The sequence below is a fragment of the Filicampus tigris genome, chromosome 13 (genome assembly GCF_054856515.1).
Source record: "Filicampus tigris isolate MCC_2025a chromosome 13, RoL_Ftig_1.0, whole genome shotgun sequence".
Classification (NCBI taxonomy): Eukaryota; Metazoa; Chordata; class Actinopteri; order Syngnathiformes; family Syngnathidae; genus Filicampus; species Filicampus tigris.
Genome location: NC_141229.1, coordinates 12536732 through 12563753, shown reverse-complemented (window position 1 = coordinate 12563753; position 27022 = coordinate 12536732). Strand labels below are relative to the sequence as shown.

General features: G+C 42.3%; 2 protein-coding genes across 8 annotated transcripts; one reads left to right on the top strand and one right to left on the bottom strand.

Moving 5' to 3' along the window:
• Positions 1–1049: 1049 nt before the first annotated feature.
• rpap1 (RNA polymerase II associated protein 1) lies at positions 1050–19926 on the bottom strand. 7 transcript variants are annotated; one of them, XM_086048612.1, is made up of 28 exons: positions 19715–19750; positions 19301–19392; positions 18511–18713; positions 17521–17669; positions 17191–17283; positions 16753–16936; positions 16097–16264; positions 15755–15973; positions 14072–14181; positions 13889–13987; positions 13162–13263; positions 12921–13088; positions 12665–12841; positions 11656–11790; positions 11408–11578; positions 11178–11335; positions 10859–11029; positions 9608–9803; positions 9289–9398; positions 8992–9187; positions 8538–8684; positions 8240–8382; positions 6367–6799; positions 6155–6273; positions 4812–5043; positions 4553–4729; positions 1753–1809; positions 1050–1612 (listed from the first exon to the last, which is right to left on the bottom strand). In XM_086048612.1, exons 3-28 carry the CDS (start codon positions 18707–18709, stop codon positions 1457–1459), a joined length of 4269 nt encoding a protein of 1422 aa, XP_085904738.1. In that variant the 5' UTR covers positions 18710–18713; positions 19301–19392; positions 19715–19750; the 3' UTR covers positions 1050–1456. The 7 variants fall into 7 exon arrangements, with proteins under 7 accessions (XP_085904738.1, XP_085904740.1, XP_085904737.1 ...); XM_086048614.1 differs by lacking the exons at positions 19301–19392; positions 19715–19750 and adding an exon at positions 19834–19926; XM_086048611.1 differs by lacking the exon at positions 19301–19392 and having other exon boundaries at positions 19715–19788.
• On the top strand, positions 19814–26131 carry LOC147137620 (transmembrane protein 151B). The gene is made up of 2 exons (XM_086048623.1): positions 19814–20555; positions 23418–26131. The coding sequence occupies exons 1-2, from the start codon at positions 20448–20450 to the stop codon at positions 25011–25013; spliced, it is 1704 nt and encodes a 567-aa protein (XP_085904749.1). The 5' UTR covers positions 19814–20447; the 3' UTR covers positions 25014–26131.
• Positions 26132–27022: the final 891 nt, after the last annotated feature.

Here is a 27022-nt window from a genome sequence, read left to right as displayed (position 1 = left end):
TTCTGAGTGAAAAGTTTTGTACAAGTAAATATCAGCCCCAATTTTTTTGAGTGCGCCGATAGGCAAGAGTACCTCCCAGGTCTGAATCTCAAATCAGGACCACCTGCGAGTAGTTTGTATGTTCTCCCCATGCCTGTGTGAGCTTTCTTCCACATTCCAAAAATGTGCATGTTAGATTCGTGAAAGATTTTAAATTGTCCATAGATGTGAATGCTTGTCTATTTGTTCGCTTTGATTACACAATGACCAGTCACAGCTGTCAACTAATTTCATTACATAAGGTAAGGAAATCTGTCGTTTGCAGTCAAACAAAAACTTTTAAGTGATTGCTGGCTGTGGCTCCGAAAAGATCCTAACAAATCTGATTTCATTACGACCTCTTTACAGCCAAGTTGAGATTTTATCCGTCATTTTTAATCTAAATAATGTGCCAATAAAAAATACTTTCAGCTAAAGCTTCACTCTGCTCTGGTATTTAGAATCCTGACCTCTAATTAGATCGTGATGGGAGGATGGAATTTAACAGCCTTTAAACTATAGTGTTGATGGCGCTGGAAAATTCCCCGACATGTAGATATATTTTACAATCACAGCCTCACATAAATTAATAACTACATTGTGATATGTGTGTAGTTGGACTTCTACCATGACAGCCTGAGGGTTAAAACAGAGCCAAGCGGGGACGTGTGAGTACACGACAAAAATAAAGACGCCATTCATGGGCATTTTCCAAATCTGATGACTTGTCCGGCTGTCGTTTGGTCCGTGTGCTCGGCTTGCATCTTTGTTAGTCAAGGACATCAATCTGAGTGCTATTAGTTCACAACGTCATAAAGGCACAGTGTATTCATTGAGTGGCATAAACCCCATGACATTCAGTCTGGGTGGTTGCTTGTCAAGAGTTTTAAAGTCAAATGAAATGACAGTGAAGTTCCATTGAAGATTATACGCGCCGAGTCGCATGGCTGTCGGTCAACATTTGTAGCGTACGACTGCATCGTCATGATTTACGCACGTTCCCACGGATTCCAAAACAAGAGTAGTCACACTTCTATCAAACCTGTCAAAAAAAAAGCATCCATTTATTGACATTTTAGCTCTTCAATTTCAAGCGGTGCTACGCTAAGCAAAAATGTGACAAAACTAAGAGACTATAAATTCACGATACTGTACACATTTAGGATGCGCTATGTGGCACAGACCCCCCCAAAAAAGTGTACAACTGTATTGCCATTTCTTGAATCACAATACCAAGGAGTCATCCACTGTCAAAGAGACACAGCAAAATGTAAGTGTTCATGTCATTTTCTGTAAATGTCCATATAATTGTGTGACAAAAGCACAACAAGCAGCATTGGGCCCCAAAGTCCATCCATGATTTCAAGTCCCCTTTTTTATTTTTTTTTTATAACATTTTTAGGAGGGCAGACTTTCACCGCTGTTCACGTTCTCCTCTTCACCTCTCCTCCGCTTGACAGCCTCCGCCGCTCTGTAGGCCCACAACGCTCTCTAAATGCTTCGCTCTTCTGGGAGGTAACTGATCATACATGTCAAAGCCCAACTGAGAGTCCTGTTTGGGCATGCGGAACATCAACAAGTGCTTCTTTAACACCTGTGTAAAAAGAAGGGTGGAATTCTTAAAATAAAAATTGCAAGGTTACAGGAAGTCAAATGTAGGAGGAAAAAAATGGAAAGATTTAAAAGTCAAGTTTAAAAAACGGGATTATACGCAGAAGAAAAAAGAAAAAGTACCTCCTCCGTCAGGTAGTAGATTTTCCTCAGCATGCTGTGTCGTGCTACTTCAAGTTCCTGGAAAGGATGAAGGGATTTAAATAAGGTCAAAAGGCTCCATCCAGTGCGAGTGCACTACATGCCGCAAATGTTTTGACAGACTCTCCTTCTGTACGCGTGAATGATGTTGGCGTCTCAACTAAAAAATTTAATTTACAAGCAAAGTGCAATGTGAGTTACCCCTGGAATCTCATCATCAAAATTAAAAACAGAAACAGTGACTGACTGCTACAGCCACATGCCGTATTTTTCGGACTATAAATCACTCCGGAGTCCAAGTCGCACAAAACACAAAATGAATAATGAAGAAGTAGTAAAACATATCGTCGCTGTGCTGTGAAAAACATTTTTGTCCAATTTGTTATTTATTTTGTTTTATTTTCACGTTAATGCGATGTCTGTAACACAGAAACACCATTCACGTAAAAATAAGAACATTGATAAAAATGGACCCAAGTGTTTTTCACAGGACAGCGACAAATGTAAGGCATGTATTTTGGGCAAATGAATTTGACAAAAACCAAGACCAATAACAGTGGAGCTCGGACTCGTGTTCAAAATCCCTGTTTCCTAACTGTGGGTGTGTTCGGAAATACAGGCTGAGCACACACTGTTTCCATTTGGAAACCTAGCAGGTTTTTCAAATGTGCCCTGAAAAATATGCGCCTTTTGGTGCTGTAAATCCCTGTTGTGGCAAGAGGAAGCCGCAGGCTTAGCTAGTGATACGTCACACATTAGTTGCCATGTCGACTAATTCTTCCTCGTAATCCATTTCTTCTACTTTCCTTTGGAAGTTGGCTGGCCAAATGCATTAGCAAAGTCAACACATTTAGGAAATGGGGAATTTGGGTGCCAGTCTGAGTTCTAATTTGAAAATTCCACAAGTCACACCTGAGTACAAGTTGCAGGACAAGCTAAACTATTTGAAAAAAGTGTGACTTATAGTCCGAAAAATACGGTACTATTAATTATTGATGATTTGGGCAGCACGAAAACTCAGAAATGAATACTTTTAAATGTCTTTCCATATGAATGTGAGTGTGAATGGTGGTTTGTCAATATGTGCCCTGCAATTGGCTGGCAACCGGTCCAGGGTGTACCCGCCCCTCACCCAAAGGCTGCAGCACAGAGCCAAACACGCTATTAAAATACATTTTAAGTACACAGTTGAATCTTAAATTACCACAAAATACCGTTAGGTCAAAGTTAAAGCGTAACTGTAGCATCGAGTTTTGCACATAATTGTTTGTGAAAAATAGACCAAGATATCCTGTCACAACCTTAACGGAACATGCACATAATGCACCATAAAAACCAAGCAAGTGCCACATGCACTGCCACCAATTGAGTGCAATTACAAGCCTGTGGCACAAGCCAGCTGTGTGCTAAAGACTTGCACGTGTGGCACAGAGCAAGCTTGAACACAGTAAGCGAAGGGCCACGAGCTACGACCTTAAAGCAGGGTTCACACGTACCCATAATCAGGCCAAATTTGAGCATTAAAACAAAGGCCCAATTCTCAAATGTTTCTACAAGACTATTCTAAGCAATTATTCCACAATGAGGGTTGTGTTAAGACTGTTTTTTTTCTAAGACTATAAATCCTTGTGTGTTTGCGTGAAGCGCTGTGTTGTTTATCTCAAATCCCCCACGCACGATAAGAGAAGTAAGAACATATATGGTGATTTTTTTGGCCCTCTTGGCTTAAGTTCTGACATTTTAAAACTTGGTACAAATCGTTATGTGTGTAAGTGAACCTCCGCATATTTGCGGTTTGGCATTCGCAAATTTGCATATCTTTTGTTGAAAACTAATCTTTGTTATTCTGTGATAACCTACCTAGTTGCTGTTTTGCGTTCAGGCCGAAACAATAACAATATTGCTTCGGTGCCATCTGGTGATGTGATGAAGTCAAGGAGTATGTTGAAGTGACTCCAGGGGTTTAGACATACGGGTAAGTAGTGCTTTGCCGTCGTTTTGTGGCATGGCAAACCTTTTCGGCGGGGCGTCAATTACTTGGAGATTTTCGCGATTCACGGGTCAGTCGCAGAAAATGTCTAAAAGAACTGTAATTAATTTGAGCAACATGATTTAATCATTGTAGTGCCTTAACTCATTCACTGCTGGACATTTTCGGACCCTGTTTTACCGTAATGTTTGAAAATAATCCCACCTATATATATATATATATATATATATATATATACACGTATATATATATATGTTGGTGGGATTGAGTGGCTAAACTGTAAAAAGACAAGTAAATTTGTCAATGGTAGTGAATGAGTTAAAAGAGAATTCAACCCCCAAAATGTATTTGCAATAATAGATTCTATGAAGCCCCACTAGTCTAAACATGGTATTCAGATTAATATTGTGTTTGTGGAGTATGAATTAAGCAGCAAAATCCACCTATTTGTATCCATCTCAGGGGGTGCCATTTTGCCACTTGTTGTCTACTGAAAATGACACCAACGGTTGCTCAGGTAACAACACATCACAGCCCACCTGTTTTCTGAATTTGGTCATGTGACGCTTGAACGTTGAAACCTGATTGGTCATTACCTGAGCCCTGAGCAATGCTGATGTCATTTTCAGTCGACAGCTAGTGGCAAAATGGCCACCCCTGAGATTGATAAAAACAGGTGGAATTGAAACAGAATCCGAAAGTTTTTAATTGAAACAATTCTTGGTTCAAAGTTTGAACACCATCTGACTGTGTCAATATGAGGCAATTCCCTTTCACATGAAACAAACGTACCTGCGCTGCAGCATCCTGAGAGAAGACAAAAGCGTTGACATGAGCCAGAGCCACCACATACAGGAAGGGACACCAGGAAGGCTTCACGCTCCCGGTGACAAGAGAGCGGAAATAGAGGCGTACCAGAGGGAGGGAGTCTTCGGGGGGAGAGGTGAACCGCTCCATGGGGATGGCAAGCTTCCATTAAAGAGGTACGAGAATGTCATCGAAGAGGCAGTCAATAATCAAAGACTGCAAATGCTTCAAAATGGCTAGTCACCTGTTCCAGAGTGACACCCAACGACCGCAGAATGCCCACATGTTCCCCAAACACGGCCAACCTCATGGTGGCGCTGTACTTCCTCTGCAGGGGCAACAGAATCCAGCTCCCGAAGAGGCGGTCTCCAAACGACACGGCCTCGTACTGAGCCAAGAGGGCGCAGTACAAATCCTGGAAGGAGGCCAGTCCTGGAGGGGGAATGTTGAGGTCTAAACATTCCAGTCTTGATGGCCTGCACGCAGGAAAGGAGTGAGTGAACAACATCACTGTCAATGAACAATAAGAAGCATTTAGCAGAGGCAAGGTACAAATGCTAAACTAAATACTAAATAATAACGTGTATATAATGTATAACATTTTCCACAAATAATTAATGATAAATCAAATAATACATCCCTATGTCGCTGGTGTCGGGCCACAACCTCATAGGTCACATTTTGTTGAATTTCATCTTTTTTCTAAAATCTATACTATTGGTCAGTCCACACGTGTGGGTGATATTTTTACACATTACTGACCAATCTAAAGTGTTGAAAAAGGCTTGCTCTCTTTCAAGATGCAATGCTAATGGTTGAAGAAACTAGCCTAGTTTTGAGTTTCCTGAAAAGTCACCATTTTGGAGGTACAAGGTTTTGACTGGCCTGACGCCAGTGATATAGTATGTGCAGGTACTATAACGACTGCATATAATAATGCAGTTTTATAATTACACCAACACTATGTATCAAGTATTCACATATAAGGCAATAAAGCTCAGTTTTGGTTGACACTGTCAAATAGCTACTCATCTAAGTTTAAGGGTATTATTGTACATGGTGGTGGTGTAGAACTGGACCGCATCATACACACAATAAAATATTACTCTCTAACTACATGAAGCAACCAACATATTAGATCTAAGTATAATGCAGTAAATACTTTGTTCTCTGCATTTGAGTCCGGTCTTGGATCATTATCATGTGTAAACTGTCATGATTGTAGGTTGTCCATGTACGTTATTGATATTGTGCTAACTTGCCAGTTACCAGTACAGGGGATCCACACTTTACGACTTAGTTACATTCTTTCAACGCAATGCGATATTCAGTGCAGATCAGATGACAGCATAGTTACGAAATCACTAACCTATGCTAACGCAGTAGTAAAGTCCTAATTAGAGTAAAGATTTTGATGAGGCCAATAAATATACATCAATAAATTTAACAACAGTAAGCTCGTAAATGCATTCTTTTGCTGCAGGCTGATTTATTGTCACGGTATTCTTGCAGTGCGGCGCAAACTCTGCCACAACATCCCTGTTTCATGTAAAAAGTTGTATTTAAGTACAGCTGTGTTCATCAAACCTGGATAGTAACCGGAACAGACCCCAGGTCAGTTTCTGAACCGGTTTCTCCAGGAACAAATCACTGGAACACAGGAACACACAGGACAGCCGGGCCAGCTTTGAAACTGGAAGGATTACCTGTAAAAGAGCAAATTCGGCTTGTTAGGAATATGTTCTCCTGAAAAATATGTTCTCCTGAAAAAGAGTGAGAGAAAACAGAGGTCTGTATACCCGAAGGGCTTCTTCCCGCCAGACCTCCAACACCAGCAGCCACTGCAGACATTGGGTGACTGCCAGCAGAGCCCCCTGGGGGAGCTCCTCAACTGAGAGCCCTCCACCACCACACACCCCAGTCTTCTCATAGAGGCTGACAAGCGGAAGAAATGGCCAGTCTGACGGCAGGGTGGGTCCAGACAATTCTGGGAGCAGGTGGGATATGATCCAGGGGTTGCGGCCGAAGAGAGCGTCCTGAGAGAGCAGAACAGACGACTCCAGGTGGGCCAGGTGAGTGAGGAAACAGCCACGGATGGAGGGCAGGTTGGCGCAGGCTTCTCTCAGGAGAGCTCCCACAATTTGGAGCGAAGGAGAGTTGTGATGGCTCGTTTCTTCATGGAGCTGCAGTTCCCCAAGCTCGATAGCCTCCGGACCGCCACTGCGGCTCTCCCTAAAAGAGTATTAGCAGGAAGCTGTAGCTGAGATAATGATATTACTTAATAATTCAAGTGCATCCTTTTTAAGAGCAACTAACTTTTCATTCTCAAGAGTATTGAACGTTGGCAATGAAATGTAGAACAGTAAGTAATATGTGGCGTTTGGTGTGTTGTGACTTTCTTCACACAAATGCAACATGAATAGCAGTTTATTGATGTTAGCGTGTGAACCGTGTTCATGTGGCCTGAAGCCCAAATGTTCCCACTGTGGCATTAGGCTTTGCAACTAATTCCAATCATCCTGCTCAACTTTTTGTAACTGCACATCTATAACCATTGGAAGGTATGCTGCAGAGTCTGTAAAAAAAAAAAAAACCGAATGTATCCTTTTTGTTTATGGAACAGTAAGTTGATATAGTAATTATTGTGACAGGCCTTACAGCATTATAGACAAACCCATTGGTGTGCACAGGCCCACCCAGATTGACAGAATGCCCACCCAGTGAGATTCATGAAAAAAATATATTTTGAAATGATTATTCAATTAGTTTTTTAACTCGCATTTTGTGTTTTTTATGTATTAAGAATGGCGTAATTGTGGTTGTCTAAGGAAGATCTGAACGTCATATTATTCAGTTTGTCGTTTTATTTGAATATACGATGTGTCGGGACAGCAGGATTGTGCTCAGTGAGAGAAATATTCAGGCCCACCCTGCTTTTTCCAGGCCCACCCATTAGCCACATTCTGGCTGCGCCACTGTTAACAACTAGTCCTAAGTGGTATCCATATGTTTTTAATGTTGCATACGTGCATGCTGTTAAAGCTCAACTCCTTTATGTAAAATTCTATCACCATTCATAATCACATCTGAGAGGTCATAAGATGTGTCATGGGAGAGGAATTATGAAACCAATCATTCACTCATTTGGTTTGGTTTTGGATGCTTGCCATTATTTTTGCTGAAAAGTTAGATAATTAGAACGATTTGATTATAAAACCATGTTAGAGGTTAAAACATATTTGCTAGTGGTGCAAACAAGTGCAAATTGTAAGAAACTTGTTGTAAAGAAGGGAAAAGGTTGGAACGGCTAGTTTAAAGTTTACTACTGTGTCATATTTTCAAAGCCTCATATTATACATTGTGTCATAGTGGGTTGAATAACAACCTAAAAACAGCCTACTTAATGTTTTTCCATTAGTGTCGAGCAGCACTCAAAGACCATATTTCATCTTGTTTTTCTTTTCAAAGGGCGATCTGCTGATTTGTTGAAATTTTGAAAACATGAAGCTTAATCTAATAAGTAAAATGACATTACATTGATTGGCTCCATTTTGCATGCAGAACCTAAGAAAAATGTTCACAAAACAAGCATTGTGTGACTAACAATTTCACAGCTATTTTGGCTCTTTGTGCACAAAACTGACAGTAAAGGCAAACGTTTTGGAAACTTACGATATGAAGTCCTTGCTGAAGACAACGGTGGAGAGCAGGTCATGAGCAAGGTGCTCGCTCCCAGGCAATAACCACGGGAGAAGTACGAGCGCCACCTGGTGGTAGAGTGTGGCATGCTTTTGCACTTGTGGCGCAATGGAAATCTGAGAAAACAGTTTAATGATGACATAACATTTTAATACCATGTCCAGTGATTTTGCGGATAGAATCGGAACTTAATTGACTCAAACATATGTCATAGTAGATGTGAGGTTTTTTTTTTTGGTTCACAATCAAAATAACAGTACTTTGAACCTACCGATCTATATGCCAAGCGCAGCAGCAGGTAGATGAGGTGGTGCTCGTGACGCAGGAGCCAGGACCACTTATGAGACAGGGTGGGAGTAGCCTGACTGACAGTTTGCAGGTAACCAATGACAGGCTCTGACACAAGGAGGCTAGTGAACTAGAAGAGATACATTGCGATTGGATTGAGTAAAGTGCAAGTGCAACATAGACGCAAGCTACATTCATCGCAAACACATTCTCGACAATGTGTCGGAGCTTGGACTTTTCAAGCGGGTATAATTTTGCAGTTTTAATGAGCCAAAGGAACACAAGTCTGTCTTAAAACGAGGACCCCAGAAACTGCGAAAGTAGTAGGTGGCAAGATGAGAAAAAAATAGTCTCTCACAATACAGTATCCTCAATGAATTGCTAAACTAGCGTGTCAATCCCACACTTCATATAACAAGAACTTCAACACGGCTAACCTTGCAGGTGAGACCTTTGTGGATGCTGGTGAGAGTTTCTAAGAGGAGCGACAGGCTTGTGAGGAGAGGGAAGGGAGAGGAGTGAGCCATCAAGGCTGGACGGTCCCGCCATCCTGTGCAGGCCAAACCAGGGAGGCTCGGAGAGGTGTCCAGATCCACGTGATGAGAAAGGACATTGCATACAACTGAGGAGGACCTGGTACCAAAAATAGTGAGAATTTGTCTTTGAAGAAGATTCCATTTGGGGAAAACGGTAATTATAAGGACATTACCAGTTTCACAACAAAGCAAACATACTTCAGGTTCATTATCAGGTCTTGCACAACACTGTGGGACATCAGAGGAAGGATAACCTCGGATGTCAGCTGCTCCAGTTCGTGAAGAGTTTCCACTGGCTTGAAACAGTTCTGAGGAAAAGACACAAACACGGCTGTTTGACCTGAGTGCCACAGAAGCAGCACTTTGTGCCTGAAGGACTGGATGACTGCATGTGACTTTCAACATGTGACTGAGGCTATTGCAATATGCACCAACGTTTTGTCCAAAAGCTTCTATGAGCCTACAAGGCAACAGGTAAGAGCCAATGGGTAGAATAACAGCAGAAGATGAGAAGAACCTGTTTGGAGAGCTGATGGTAGAAGGCCTCAAAGTAGATCAGGTAAGATGGCATCAGTGCCAGACTGCTGTCTCTCTGTAGTGGATTATCAAGAGCCTTTACAAATCTCTTCAAATGGCCCACAAGTGGTGACGCCAACCCTGTGACATGCCCCCATGACACCGGAGGAGGAGGAGGGCATTTCTCTCCTGACGAACTTGAAAGGACAATAGAAAGACTTCAACTTCAACGCGAGATGAGATATTTGGGAATGCTGAATGAGTCAACATTAAGAGCTGTCACTTCATGACCCCCAAAAATCCAAGTGACACCATTTTCCATTTTACAATGCAATGTAATACTTTTGCTCGTACAAAGAAGGAAATATGACTTTGAATGTGAGCCTGTGTGTAATTGTTTTTTTTTTGTCCAGCGCAACCATGTGTGACCTATTTTTTTGTCACTTCTTACATAAGAATATATCTTAACCTAGGTATTGTGTTGTCATAATTTGTCACTAAAAGTTAAAAGAATGTGTGATATTGTCTTTATGTTTATGAACAATGGTTAACAGACTGTTACTTTTACATCATAATTTCGGTATATTGTATTGTACATTACAGTCACCAAAAGGTGCACAAAGGGACATTATCTAATTTGTGTGCCTGTACAGTCAAGTACCTGGCAGCGTAATCATGTCTTTACTATATTGTAGTACTCTTCCATACCAGCAGGTAGCAGCAGCAGCAGCAGGTAGCTAATTGTCTTTCTTTAGAGACAAGCGAATTAGTGACGCATGTTTATCCAAACAGGCCCATGTTTCACACTAAGTATCAATATGAAACATTATAAAATACTTTTTTCTTTGTGTTTATTTAATTCCTATTCAATACGTTATAATATAAAATCATTCTTCAATGTTAAAAAATGCTTATATAAAAAATATAACACTTGTATTGTTAAAATAAGCTTTTTTTTTTCATAATTTCAGATGGTGGTGTGCCGTGGGATTTTTTCAATGAAATAAATGTGCCTTGACTCAAAAAAGTTTGAAAAACACTGAAACAGTGCCAAATCCTAATTATTCTGATGTCATCACCTATACTGCTCGCGGCCTCCATTTTATATCAATATTATATTCTGTGTGTATTAACCAGCATTTTAGCCCTCAAATCATTTTGAATTATTTTGGCTCTGTCACTTCCATCAATCACATGCAACTTCCGAAGACTATGCTGTAGATGAAGTTCAATCAATCAGAGTCTTTTTTACCTGACCATGCCAGCCTGTAGTTCCTGGTGGCAACCGGCGGTATGTGTAACCTGAGTAAGCAGAGTGAGCAGAGCCAAAACCTTCTCGAGCTGCAGATGCAACAGAGGGTCAGAGGGAACCAGCGCTGTACAAACAGACTGCAGCGCCGTCAGTAAGGCTGGATACAAGTCTCTGCGGAAAAGCACCAATCACAGAATAACACAGTTACTCATGACACTCTTATGAGATGAGGAGGAAATCAGGGCTTTGGCATTCAAGTATGTCTTTGGTGAACAAACGTGCTAACTTTGGCAGTACAAATCGTTACAATGTTACGTACATGTACAAGTCGCAGGCCTGGCCATAGCCGGCTGCCACGGCCGACATCCTGTATGCTTCTGTGGTGATCCTGAGGGCCTTGCGTGGCTCCAACAAGAGCTCACTGGGCTCTGCACTTAGCAGACGACACAGACGCTCCCTCACACCCGCTGAGTTCAACTATAGAAGGAACAACAACAATTATTCAAGCAATCTAAATATAAGCAATGTGATCTCACAAACAAGACTTGCCAGTCTGGCGCAAGCATGTCTGCCAGAAGTAGCCAAAACCCGTAAGAGCTTCATGGCGCAAGCAAGAGGGAGTCCATAAACAGACTGAGGGAAGGAAAGAGATGGCACTGTCCAGGAAGTGGGAAGGAACTCCGACATCACCGTCTCAATCATGCGGGGACAATCCAACACCTAAGCGAAAAACGAGTGCATGAAAAGATCTGATAGGAGGGGAAAAGGCTATTAATGAGGTGATATAAGGTGGCTACCTGAATGGCAGATGACGAAGAGTGCCTGGCGATACGGGTCAGGATCTCCAGAATATCCTGAACAACCCGGGGAGAGGGCCGGACGACCTCAAGGATGTAACGTAATCTGGGGAGAAGTTTCATTCTCAGGAGACCCTGTAACAAAACACATTTAAGTGGAAGTCAACCCAAAAATGTTTTTTCCAGAATATGTTCTATGCAGGCCCACAAGTTGATATACGACATTCTGATTAATACTGCGTTTGTGGAATATAAATTAAGCAGCAAAATGCACCCGTTTTTAGCTACCTCCGGGGACGGACATTTTGTCACTTCTGTCGACTGAAGATGACATCAAAGTTGCTCAGGGCTCAGATGACAACCAATCACGGCTCACCTTCCGGTGTCTATTGCATATAGTGTTTTGTGTTCATTTATTGATTTCACTTGTTGTATTATGGCGATTTTGTTGTTGTATGTAAAGTGCTTTGTTACAGCTGTCGCTGTTGTGAAAGGCGCTATATAAATAAAATTGTATTGTATTGTATCTGTTTTCAACTTCGATGTCATCTTCAGTCGACAGGAGTGACAAAACGGCCACCCCCTGAGCTAGCTAAAAACGGCTGAATTTCTCATATTCCACAAACACAATATTAATCAGAATGCCGTATTTAGACTAGTGGGCCTGCATAGAACATATTCTGGGAACAAAATATGTTTGGGTTGACTTCCACTTTAAGATCAGAAAGAATTAGCAGGAAACTATTTTATTAATATGATTCTTATCTAAACATGAATCATGATAGTTTTACGTGCATTTTGACTCAATATTATACCACACACAAATGCACGAATGTTAAGAGAACAGCATTGCTGAATCCCTGGGAAATGTGGGTGCTGGGTTTTACTCTCAGGAACCTTGGCAGTGCCCAGAAAAGAAAATAGCATCTCACCTCTCCAGCAAACCATAGTTGGGTTTTTTTCACTTAAATGCATGTGCCAGTGCCACTAAAAGAAATATTAAAATCACCTTGACAACATCCTGCCCAGCCACATCATGATCACTCTTCCTCTCCTCCCTCTCCTTGGCAGTCTCTTTTAAACTTTCATCCAGCCCTTCATCGTCTTCCTCCTCTTCCTCCTGAGATGGCAGCAGGGGGAAGGCGGCCAGCCCACGAAACCAGTGGAAGGTGAGGTCCAAACACTCCTTTGAGGCAAGAAGGAAATCTTTATGTAAATGTTTGTCTAGCAAAGTAGGTATTCCGTTTGGACCACTGTCGTCTCACTTCGTCTTCTGTGCACACCAGAAGTGCTCTGAGCGCATGCACGGCGGCGGCCATCACTCCTTCCACGCCATCATCCAGCGCAAAGCGAAGGAGGAAGAGCAGGCCGGCGTCGAGCAGAGTGGCCAACACGCTGCCTTTCAGGGTTGAATGGTAGTCCCCAGCGCGGGCCTGTGAGCCGTCCAAATACGTAAGCCCCGTGCTTACCGTCGACACGTGCGAGACTGTGTGCATGTTTGTGTACCTTTGACAGGATATTGCGGAGGGTGCTGAGGGCCAAAGTCCTCTGTTGGATGAATTGACTGCGAGACAGAAGGAAAAGCTCCTGTAGGGAGTAACCTGCATTCTGGCGGGGGAGGGGGGGGGAGGTGATTGAGTGTACAGCAACAAGAAACTGATTTTGATGTGTGTCATGAATGCATTAAATCCAAATGCCAAGTGTAATAATGACATACACTGCAAGATCTGCATCGCTAATGCTCAGTTATGCACTGCAGTATTTCAAAATGAGAGATAATGGGAGCTTCAGCTAAAGGTTTGCGTTTTTCTCCAGGCACCGGTACTTCGGCTTCCTCACACATTAAAATATGAATAATAAAGCGAAGACGAGGGCTGAGAGAGTTAAAGCGTTAACTTTGGAGATTAATTTAAATTATTTAAAGCAGGAACTTTTTTTAATTTAACACAGTTGTATTTACGTCCTGTGGCAGCCTATTACCTTTGTTCACGTGTGCAGTCAAACTTAGAGGAGTCACTGGCGCGAAGATGGACAAACACGGACTATCGCTAGTTTTACTTGCTTGATGCTTGTTGGAGAAATCGAAAGTGACTTAGTCACTTTGCAACGCCAAATTCATATCTTTGGCCTAACATCTCGTTGAGATGTTTCTCAGTGAGAAAAATGTCCTACTTAAGATGCATATTATAATGTTATGGGTACTAAATCATAGGAGGATATATTGCTTAGATACCTCAGGCTCATCTCCGTGGTGGTGCAGCCCCAGGTGGGTGGGCAAATCCTCCGTGGGAGCGATCAGAGTTCCGTTAAAATCAAAACGGGCATGCATGGCCTAAACATAAAAATACAAAATGTGTTTTCTCGGGTTCTCACGGTGTTCAACTTCAGTTTACGCTATTACAGTTGCTCTTCTAACCTCTTTGGTTCGGGTTTTTCTAGGCGCAGGAATGTCCCCCATCCACTCCAGCTTCTCGGGCTCCAGTTTATCCATGTGCACCCACTCCTTCTGAGGCTTCACTGGCAGATCTAGTCACACAAAAAGATCAGAGACTTTATTATTTAGAGCGGATTTGCCGTTGTTCTTCTCACCACAGGGATGTAAGATAGTTATTTTAAAAAAAGGCAGGTAGATTCTGCTCAACTGACTGTGCTGTGTGCTGTGACAGCTGTGTGAATTGTTCTGGGGAAACGGAAATTGTTCAATTGAAATCCAGCGCAAGAACCTCTTCGTTTGAGCCACGAGCAACACTTTCATCGCGGCTAAGTGTAACCACAAAGCAGTCAGGAGAGTGACTTCCCAGCTAATCAAACAGAGTAAAGCCAGTGCTTAGCTTTATGCATGGAATCTGGCCATGCAGCAAAATCAGCCCACTTAAGTTATATCAATATAGCATGGATGCTTGGTGAGAGAAGGAACAGAAAAGATTGAGGTGAGATGAGGAAAAACAAACAATATTTAACTCAGTCACTGCCAGACATTTTCAGAGCCTCTCTTACAATAACGTTTGAAAAAAATGGAAAAAAATATAAACAAATTCCCGGGATTGAATGACTGGACAGTGAAAAGACAAATAAATAAGTCGATGGCAGTGAGTGAGTTAAAGGAATTTCAAGTGTTAGAACCAGGCTGATGTGGAATTCCTCTTATGGCCAGCAGAGGACGACTCTCTTGAGACAACCTTGAATTTTCAATTTGCTCCCCATTGAATACCACATTTAAAATGAATGCTTAGATAATGATTAGATTCGCCAGGTTAGTCTTGCAAAAGAGATTGAAAATGTCAATGAGTTTTTTTTAACCTGGTTAAATAAAGGTCAACAACAAGAGTTAGGTCTTATTATTATAGTACATTGTCATTATATATCAATTAATAACCACCCCAAAATTATACAGTGGACATCCTTTTTTATTGTTCCTGTCGTCATTGGTAGGTGAGCCAATCCCTACTGACATTGGGCACGAGGGAGGGTATACAGACGACGAGATGCCAGGCAATCGAAGGACCCATACAGACAACCGTTCACACTTAACGTTTGCACCTATGGAGAATTTCAGTCATCAATAAAACTAAAAGGCTTGATTTGGGAACGTGGGAAGTCAGAGTACCCGAAAAAGCCCACACAAGTGTGGGGAGAACATGCAAATTCCACACTGGAAGGCTGGAGCCGACCGAGATTACTTTGTTCGTCAATACATATATTTGGTATTTACAACATTGCTAACAAACTTAATATAAATTGCTGGGGCTGATAGATTTTCTGAGTGTCCATCTGATGGAAGTTTTCTTGTATGATGAGTCACAACATAATAAATTTGTAACTTGACAGTGGCTATGTCAACATCTTTGAGACAATTTATGGGACGGACAATGTCAGGGATGAAGTTGGACAAAGTTGGCAGGCATCTAATTGAATGGATCTTCTTGAGAGAGTGGGACAAAGTCCAATGTCTCATCTGGAGCGCCAAGAATTCAGACTAATTAAAGGATTTCTCAGCAATGTTTACAAAATGAAGTGCAATAGTAATATAACTTGAGTGCATTTGGTTCATTCTAAGGTAAAAGGCAAAGAGAAGGTTTGTTTTTTAAAACCATCATACCAATCATGGAATATCGGGGCGACAGTTCCTCTTCTTCCTCCTCTTCCGCTTTCATCTCCACTTCTTTGGATTTCGAAGAGGGCGCAGCACCATTGGTGAAGTCTGAGCTGAGACGAATAGTTTCCTCGCTGCTTTTCCCCTCTGGGCGTTCGCGTGAGGAGGACGAAGCAGGGGCGCTCGGAGCTCTGCGGGATCGAACAAACTCCACCAGCCTTGGATCTGGCATGCAGAAATAATTGTTTGGAACAAGTGGACCAACATAATGGGAAAACAAAGGCCTTTGTGCACTGGCTTCATTAAAAATCATGTCAAGTCACCCCAGCGACGGATGCAAAAGCCTACCAAGCTGTGATATAAGCCTCTCCTGTTCCTCTAGTATCTCCGACTGGGACAATGCCAGGATCTTCTCCTGGTTTTCCCTGTGGATCCTCCTGGTCTCCTCTGAGCCATTGGGACGCCCGAGTCCTTCACCAGACACCAGTCTTGAACTTGACACTGAAGACGGCCCTTCTGAGGAAGAATGCCATGCATGAGCTGATGTAAGGTTTTCAAAATATTCTGTATTTGGTCATACAAAGTAGCCAGGGACTTGGATTCACTCAATTGAACAAAGAACCAGCCATCTCTTAGTGGGAGGGGGAGGAGAGGCCCATTTTTGTAGTACAGGTAATATTAAATATAATCATGATTATGTATTAGTATTTGTTATTCTAAAAAAAATAACAATTCATATATAAATAATTACATTAGGGTCATAGGAAAGCTGGAGCCAATCTCAACTGACTTTGGGCGGGGTACACCGTAAATTGGTCGCCAGCCAATCGTGGGACACATATAAACAACCATTCACACTCGCATTCAGATCTATGGACAATTTAGAGCCTTCAATGAATCTCACAAGCACGTTTTTTGTGTATGGGAGGAAGCCTGAGTACCTGGGGGGAAAAAAACATGCAAGCATGGGGAGAACATGTGAACTCCTAAGGCAGGCTACTTACGATCTCCAGTGTGATAAGACATATCAATTTCCATGGGCCTCTGAAGAGGAAGCTCCGGAGCTCTGTGATTCGGTGTTCCTCGAGACGTGAAGTCTAATGGGGCCTTTCCCTCTTTTAGTCTCTGAGCCGCAATCTGTTGAGCAAAGATGCTCTTTTTCCCACCCACGGCCGGCAGAGGCACCTGCTTGACAAGGTGAGGGATGTGCACCATTTAGGGGCTTGTACATCTTTTGAACAACTTTCTCAAGTACATGTGTTGATCATTTTAATTTATCTAAATATTTCCATTGAAAGCAAGAGTATAAAATTCCAAATTTTGTTTTGCAATAGTAGCAGGAAAACGCTATAAAGTAAACGATACACACTGCGTACAGATTTTGTTCGGGGAATGTATTTTCATGGAGCTCATTTAAAAAACTCTTTTTTGTCTGTTTTTACCTGATTGCTGTTTGCTGAGCGATGCAATGCTTTGGGGAACGCCATGCCAGTAAATTCTGGCAGTGATATTGGGATGGAGCTGGTATCTCGCTCCTTAAAGAGAATAAAAGTCACATAGCTTCATTCATGAGACCACGCTGAAAAAAACCCAAGTCTGTTAAATAACTGTTTTAGGAAACTCATCTGAATTAATACAGTTATGATTTCTTTACACCAACTTTCTGTAAGCTTGGTTTTACTGTAATTGGATCTTGCTAGAAACAATGAATCATTCAGAATTCTACTAATAAAGCCAGACTTTATTGGAAATTATGGTTTAAGAGCACTTACAACAATCTTGGACAGAACTGCACTGATGTGGGTGTCATGTTTGTCCAGCGTGTCCCCCACATCCTCATCCTCGAAGGTGACGCGGCTGTTTTTGAAGCGGGACTTCTTCGGAGGCGCTGGTGTCAGGGATGGAAGCTGGTCTGGAAGATCTGAAAAGAAAGTATTTCATTTTTATTAGAGAGCAGTGACTAAATTGCGGAATCAATGTGTATGAATAAAATCTCTTACAATTGTTACATTTCCTCAACTAGTCGCATTAGAGGCAGTGTCCTGGGTGTATTATCCACTTGAACAATTGAATATCTCCTCTCAATTAGACACTACTTTATTCTCGCTTATAAAAAAAATAAAAATAAGGATAATAACGGTATTTTCAGTTGCAGTTCACAAATGCTATTATTCGCCCATGGACATTTAAGGGTTAATGGTGCTAACCAAAACAGGAGCACATATCAAGGAACTTTTAACAATCCCACAGATTAATTTAGGGGTGGAGTCATATTTTAACAAACTAACCCCCCCCCCCACACCCCCCATCAACCAACACTACCCCTCCCCACTGAAAAAAAAAAAATGTAAAGTCATGTTTTCAATCAGTGTAAAAAATGCAATTAGGGACACATAAAGCCATCTCTAATTCAAATGTGTGGTTGACCAGTATTGTCTTTGTGTTTTTCAAAAGCAAGATATTTGTAAAGATCTGCTTTTACATTGGAAAACAATGATCAATAATGTTGCCTGTGTTCTGACATGTTGCGGACCAAAAAAGGAACTGAACCATAATTGTTTGTACATTTTCATTTTCAATTAGATGCGATGTCCTCTTTTTGAATTAAGGAATGGAAATCACAACATGTAATTATATCCAATGAATCTACAAAATAATCAACAGATTAATTGATTATCAAAATAATTGTTAGTTGTAGCACTAGTTAACAAAAATCCAATTGTTTTTGTTGTCTATGCAGTTTACAATTTCAACCATCTAACCTTCTATGGTGACCACATCCCTCTGACTTTCTGGATCGTGACCATTATGATCCTCCTCAGGGACTCCTCCCGTCTCCCCCCTCCTCTTGTCGGGGCGGCGGAGCACGGTGGCAGCAGATAGAGCTCCAGCTTTGATGAACTCTTCCTGCTCTCTAAGGAGGTCCGCCTCTGTGCCGCCCGGCTTGGGACGGCGCAACATCCCGCTGGAGAAAGACAGAATCAATCAATCGATTTTCCTTTATTCATACGGCACTTTTCATATAACACAAGAAGCTTTGCAAAAAAAGGTAATCAACGTTGGAAAGGATATACAGTATGTGTATGAGACCTGAAAGAAAAATGTTTTATTATAATGCTAGTGAGGTTCACTAAACAAGATAAATGATTTAAATAAGATAATCGATATATTTATAGGGCCATCGATAACAAAATAAATAAAATGTGTCAAATAAACAACACCAATAGAACAGATACAAAGCTATGTAAAATCAAACTGGAATAATTAAAAGTAAGGGCAAAACAAAAAACAACAACAAAATAAGTAGGGGCACTCTTTTCATCCATCCTTTTCCTATACCACTTGTCCTCCTTAGGGGTGCAGTTAAACTGGACCTTTTCCCATCTGACTTTGGGCAAGATGTGGGCTACACCCCGGACTGGGCACCATTCAAGTCCAGGGTACATTACTACACTCAGACTCACATTCAGACCTATGGACAATTCAGACTTGGATATTTTCAATTGATGTTGATTTCTCCATTTGACCGTCCTTATTATTGATCAATCTGACATTTTGGTTCAACTCAGCAGACACACATTCGACAGCAACGTTACTTGTGTGGGGGCTCAGTCGCGGGACCCTGAAAAATGATTGTGACGCCTCTGTAAAGACAAGGGAAACAGTGTAACTCCTGCTTCTATTATTCTGTGCGTTGCATGATGTATATATTATGGCCTGAACAAGCTACAACTACAAAATAATTACCACATCAATCGTATAATGACAACCTCGCTAGAAAAAGTAGTTGTTATCACATGTGGCGAGGTTTACGCCAGAATCTTACAAAGTGAACTGAACGGTTCATTTGACCAATTAAAACACAACAGTTTCGTTATATTTATCAACACCAAGCCATTACATGATAAACACAACGACGCCGCTACAATATAGACCTTTTAAATGTGCTGAACGCTGCGAGCTAACCTTTAGCTGAGCGACGACACACTAGCGAAAACACGGAGAATCTTTGAAGTGACGCAATGAAACTTCCTTTCAAAATGAAAGCACCCTCTCAAAGCGGAAGTAGCTTTTTAATGGCTTACTTTACACGTCGTCTGTATCGTCGTTTGGATAATAATCATACTGCGGCGAGGACAATCTCTGCTTGAAAGTTTTGAAAATTCCTTTAATACATTTTGTCCTTTTCAGTGTGTTTGAACTACGCTTTACGGCAAAGCGTCGTGAGAGCTCATTTCAAAACAAAAGCCTAAAAATAAATAAATGCGTCGCGGATGGCCATATGGGACGACGATTTCGCTACCAAAAGATGTGCAGCTTCGACTCGCTGACATCACGCACCCCGAAGACACATTTTTTTGTCTTGACCTCAATCCTTTTTGCAGCCGTGGAATCAGTGCGGAGGAGGTCGGGTTAAATCGGGAAGCAATCCAGCGGTCCCACAACCACCGTTAACGTTATCGCTCACTGCATGATGGTCAACCTTTGCTGTCTCTGCTGCGGCGAAATCCCCCAACCCCGCCCCCCTCTGTCGGGACCACCGCGGGATCCCCGCCTCACAGTGCAGCTGCAGCCCGCCGGCACCACCACCAACAGCAGAGTGGGTCCGAAGGGGAAGCGAGCGGAGGGGGATACTACTGCACATGGCGACAAAGCGGACTGATCGTGCACTTGCCGCCTGACATGCAAGAAGTGCAGGATGCTCTCCTCCGACCTGGACTCAGCGGAAGACACCGAGGCCAGGGCTCTCAATGATGCCGAGGAAGAGGAGCCGGATGCGGACTCTCCAGATCAGAGTGTGGATGAGGTAGGTGGTATGCACTCATAGGTTCACCTGCACCATCTCCTGAGATATCAAAGCCAAGAGCCCGCATCACAAATTCAGAATTTGCGATTGGCACTACTTATTGTTGTGGTTGCATAGTTTTGCAGTGGTGTGCACCTACGTCCCACTCTCACTAGCTGTTTCCAATATTTCGGTGATCTTATTTAACCAAAGTATGAGGAACTGCAACTTACTATGATTACCACATCAAAACAGAGCAGAGCTACACCCGCAAAGGCCGAAATGGTGAAATTAGGTTTGGATTCTGAAAGACAAGTATGCAATCATAAACAAATCCTCAAATGCCAGCATCTTCGCTCTCCATTGGGAGTCACTGCAAAAATAAATCTCCCTGTTAACATCCTCGCCATCGTCAGTCATGTATAATTTATCACAATTAATAATAATGAACTCAGTAATTCATTGTGTCCTGAAGCGAGATGAAGGCAACGGGATATGCATGTTCAAATTCTGCATGGTTAAAACTATTTAATCTGTACATTGGACATTGTCTGTACGGCAAGTTGTTGTATATTTCGCATTAGATTTAGTTCAGTGTAATATTTGCATTGTTCTCTGGCCGTGATTATTTCCTCCAAGCGTTTAATCGGTTCACCTTTTGTTTATTTATTTCTAAATTCCTGTCCAAAAACAATGTTTGAACTTGTGTTCTGAAGTGTAGTGGTTCAACTCCCACAGAACCCTGTGATCAGTCTTATATTAAGGATGTGAAAGCAATATTTCGATAGAAGTATCTTAATAACTTTGGTAGAAGTAAATGTCAACTTGACGAATGTTACTAAGTCTTATAGTATCTGACATTGGCTGTACTTAAGCATCAAAAGTAATTTGCAGATATTAAATATACTGGTTAACTTATTTGCCTCATATTTCGGAGGTTGTGGGGTCAAATCCAGACTCTGGCTTCACTGTGTGGAGTTTGCATGTCCTCCCCATGCTAGTGTGGATTTAATCCAATTTCCTCCCTCGCACATTCCAAAAACTGGCATGGTAGGTTTCTTCAAGACTGGATCAATATGAATTGATTTAACATACCTCAGTGTGGTTCTTTTGATTGGATGGCGGGGCTTCAATGACGATACTTCTGTCATTCTGTGTAAGCGTAAGAGGCTCTTCATCCAATATATGAAAAAAAGCATTCAAGTAAATCTGCCCATGGGTGTGTAATGAAAAATATAAATAACAAAGTAAAGTACAAATACCGGTACGTGAAAATTGTGCTGAAGTAGGAAAACAAGTGCGAATGCATTCATATTCGGATCTTTTCCTGATATACGGTTGAACAGGCATCGAAAAGGGTTTGAATTTCTCCTGGCATGGAGCCGTGAACACAGAAACAATTATCCTGTCCATCGCCTAGAGACCATGAATCTGCCCAAAAAGCTGTGTCAATCCATAGCGGAGAAGTCGGCGAGTCGATTTGGCGGACTTACAGGATCAGTCAAGGGTTCACTAAAGTAATATGGTAGGACCGCATCTGAATCCGTATTATGTAATCGTTGTGTAAATCATTGAGTACGTAGATGAAGACAGTCTACAGGAAAGTGTAACTGTGCATCTGCATTGAGGATGTCACTGCTGCCAATGGGTCTGTCCTCTGTGTGGTTCATCATGGCAATTGAATCCCTGTCTTTCCCCCCCATAAATCAAGCGCGCTTGAAGCAGCACAATGACATCTCTTTGCCTGAGCCTGTGCGGTAATGGCTGGCTTGTTGTCAGCAAAGAATCCTTTCACTCCATTAAACACAAGATGACAAAACAGGGTCTCCTGAAGAGTAGTAACAAGTGACTAACAAGATGGGAACGTTATCTTTTCTCATTTGCGGACCTCCACAAGATCCAGCTTGTAGATAACTGCTTTAATTGGTTGGAATACATTAGGGGTGAATGCATTAGTGTCTTAGCTTTAGGCAATTGTCCTTGCTGATTGCAACAATTTGACTTCTGGTATGGCAAATGTGAGCAGTTTTTGTCTGCTAGTCTGCCCTGAAGTAAATAAATATTGCAGATGAGTACTGTGTGGAGCAATGAGGAATGAATGTACAGTTTGTGGCACAAACTTTGTGCACAACACTGGTAGGACAGATGTAGTTATGTACAAAATACAAAAACATTTTAGCGTGGTCAGCTAGCAGTTAGCACATCTGCCACACCTTTCTGATAGGTGCAGGGTACAAATCTCAGCTCAAGCCTTCTCTGCTCCTTGCATTAGATGGACCAATACGCATTTTGAGTAGTTTGGTGTGTACGTATAGCATGTGTACGTATAATCAAATTTATAGCTAAGACCTCTAAATTCAACTCAGGTAAATGAGCTACTGGGGAGCTCGTTTGAGTAGAACCACCTGTGGCTAAAGCCAAACTGTGGAAGGGTTTTTAGTTTTACTTTCTGGACCTGATTGACAACACTGGTGCGGTGTATCTCTTTTTATTTACATTTTACACAATGTTCCAGCTTCATCGGAATTCAGTTTTGTAATTAAATATAGAGTTATATGCTTGCACGTGGAACAAAGTAATTTCATGTGTCCACGTACCACCGTTATATTAATAGGTTCACAGATGACAACATCTCAATTAGCTATTTTGTCCTTCCGCTGCATTGAAGGCCTCACAGGGACACAACCTGCTTTAATTGAATTCTCCTGAGCTTTCCTCCCTTTGATTTACTTTGTGCTTCGCTGTGGGAAAGCTTCACAATTTACAGTGCGTGCTTATTCGTTAGCATTTGGGCTCCAAGTCATGATATCATTGCCATGTTTTAGGAGGCTCATTGCTCTAAGTGGCCCGTTCCTCACCATGCTTCTGAACTTCTCTGCACAGCAACGTCCAGTCAAGCAGTCTTTGGGTGCCTGCGTATGCCGTGAAACTCACTGGCGCTGCCTGCTGCTCTCCGTGCTCATGTACAGCTGCCTGGGCGTAGTTAGCTGGTGCCAACTGAGCCGCATCACCAAGATCCGCTTCAACTCAGCCCTCACCTCCTCTTTCACGGCCTCCTTCGCCACATCGCTACAGAGGGGGTCCCATGCCGGAGGTCACTCCATGATCTACCACGACAGCCCTTGCTCGGACGGCTACGTCTACATCCCCTTAGCCTTCCTCCTCATGCTCTACGTGTTGTACATGGTGGAGTGCTGGCATTGCCGGGCCCGCAGCGAGCTCCAGTGCAAAGCGGATGTAGACAGCGTGTATGAGCGTGTGGCACGTATGCGACAGGCTCAGCCATGCATATGGTGGAAGGCCATCAGCTACCACTTTGTGCGCCGGACGCGACAAGTCACCCGCTACCGCAACGGGGATGCCTACACCACCACGCAGGTGTACAACGAGAGGGTCAACACGCACGTGGCTGAGGGCGAGTTCGACTACGTCCGCTGCGGGATGAGGGACGTGTCGCGTGACCTCAGAGGGTTGGATGAACATCCGGCGACTCGCCTGCAGTTCACCAAATGTTTCAGCTTCACAGAGGCCGGCCCGGAGAACGATTACCTCAACCAGCGGGCCAGGTTCTTCTCAGAGGTTGAAGGTTTGGATGATTACATGGAGGCCAGGGAGGGGATGCAGCTGAAGAATGTGGACTTCAGGGATAACCTGATCGCCTACGTGCACCCGGATAAAATGCCCTGGTACACCTCCCAGGTGGCCTTCTGGCTGGCTGCTCTCTTCATGCTCTCCTGGCCCCTGAGGGTGCTCATAGAGTATCGCACTGCATATGTGCACTACCGCATTGAGAAACTGTTTGGGATAGACTACACTTGCAGCAGCGACTCCCCTCTGGATGAAGATCAGAATGTTAGTTGCGTTATTCCCAGAGTTGACACGCTGGACAGCACGGAGTTGGAGTGGCACATCCGCTGCAACCGGCAGGTGATTCCCAGCTACTCCGAGGCCATGCTGATCAACTTGAGCACGGCCGACTTCAATTCCCTGCACAACACCGAATGCACCACATCCTCCAACTGCTACCTCCTGGACAGCAGCCCCACCACTCAGAGCTACGGGGCCCTCCAGAGTCAGTCGGGGCGGGAAGGCGGGCGCGGGAGGAACAGGCGGAGGACCGTCACCAGTTCCAGCTGCTCTTCTCTCTTCTCCTGCCAGGGAGCACGCTTCCGGTCCCGCCTGTCCTCGGCCACTTCCCGCTTTTCCTTGTGTCGCATGTACGGGTCACGTCGCACGGTGGCTCTGTGGAGGAGCCGCAGCAGCAACATGACGGACCCCTGCTGCATGGATGAGCAGGGGGGCCGCTCAAACTCCAGCCAGCTGGCCCTCAGCGACAGTCCACCCAATTACAGCGATGCCAGGTTCTTTCCTGTGCTGATAGTGCACGGGCCTGACGGGTGCGGGGGCGAGGATAGCAGAGGGGGGCAGCACCATTGCTACATACGAAGGGGCTCATCATGTGTGGAGACATCCTTGTGAAGAAGAGACTTTATGTAAATACAGAACTAGAGAAATATGTGCTTTCAATAAATGGATCATTCCAAAATTTGAGGTCAATTTATGCAAACCATTTATTTTATAATTTAAGTTGTCAAGAAAAACATTTGGTAAACCAGCTTTTTTTTTCAGCATAATTTGATTCTTTCAGCTGCACCATCAAAAGTATTTTTGAAAATGAGCGAAATAAATCCTTTATTATTAAATAAAGTAAAATATTTTGAAGTACTAATTTCATTTTAGAATTACTGTAATTACAGTAAACAAGGCTGCAAGTAAAAGGTTTGCTAATCAATGCTATTGTTAGTTCTTGCTGAGGAGTCCTTGCTAGATGTGTTAGCTGCTTTGCTAACTGGTCAAAAACAAACTTTAATGAAAGTAATTATAGGAGTAACATGGCTGTAATAGTTTGAGTGACACACTCTGTTTTTGAAAACATTGGTGGAAAAAGTGAAAAATAGAGAAAAACAGAAGACAAGACTTCCAAGACTATGTTCCCTAGGTCCACCCGTGGGCAATGAGCTTGAGACTGAGATATACCAATTATTGAGTAAACTGCTTTCTGGTTTATGAAAATGACGGACGGTCCACAGTTTAACTGATGTCAGTTTACTTCAACGGACAATAAATTCCTATATTTGCACCTTTTTACAGATTCTAACCAAAATTTGCCAATGTGCCATTTTGTATTTTTTTTGAATAATCATGTCATTTGTCCAGCTATTTAACTTTTTATTATGTCAGAGAAAAAAAAAAGAAAAAGAACAACAACAAAGCTAGAAGCAGTTGAGGACTTTTGTGCAGCAACATTGACAAACTGCGCCACCAAAGCACCTAGTAATATTTTTGCGATATTTTTCATTTTTTTAAAGACAACATTGTTAACCCGACCTCATGATGTATGTGGCCTAAATGTATGTGTGGGTATTAGGCCACCAGTCTGCGTTAAACAAGAACACAATGAGTTTGCATGATGTTCTCAAAGTTATTATGTAATACCTTTCATATGGAAAAAGGGGTCTGTTTGTTTTCCCTTCCAAAGACTTGTACTACATGAGGCATGAGGAACATGAAGTGAATGAACTGTAAACAATAAGGGAATCTGCTATTTTAATATATAAAACAATCCTGTTTGTATCAGTTTTCCTGTTATTTGTCGATGATATCCATTTACTCTACCAAGGTAGTTCATTAAAATGTCAAAAAACATGGTTGACAAGCAATCACATACATTAGGGTCACTTGATAGGATTACTGTTTTGAAGGGTTACCACGGCTGTAAAAAGTCATGGTTTTCCGCTAATACTCTTTGTTACTTCCCACCCGTTCTTTTAAGAATAATAAGATATTTCAAATTGTTATCACTTGAATTACTATAATAGCAAACAACATGCTTCAGATTAAAGCAGAAGTCAACCCAAACATATTTTTCCAAGACTATGTTCCCAGCTGGCCCACTATAGTTGAAACGGCATTCTGATTAATTTTGCGTTTGTGGAATATAAATTAAGCAGCAAAGTGCACTCGTTTTTAGCCATCTCTGGGGGCGGCCATTTTGTCTTCTGTCGACTAAAAATGACATCACAACTATTCACAACGACCAATCACGGCTCAGATTCAGAGAATAGGTCAACCGCAACACATCCCCCTTCACGCTTACACTAACATCAATAAAGTAGCCGGATATAGTAAAATATTCAAATGTATTACCTTGTCTTTATTAGTAATACAGGAAGGTAAAAGCCAAGCTTTATTCCAATTTATATCCGCAATCTGAGAATTCCAGAAAGATTTTACTCTAGGCACAATTTTGTTTTGTTTTTTCAGTAGAATCTGGCATGTATGTTTATTATTGCATTTCTTGTCTAAACCAGTGTTTTTCAAACTTTTTGGAGTCAAGGCACATTTATTTCGTTGAAAAAATCCCGCGACACACCAGCAGCTGAAATTGTGGGAAAAAAAGTTTATTTTAACAAGATAAGTGTTATATT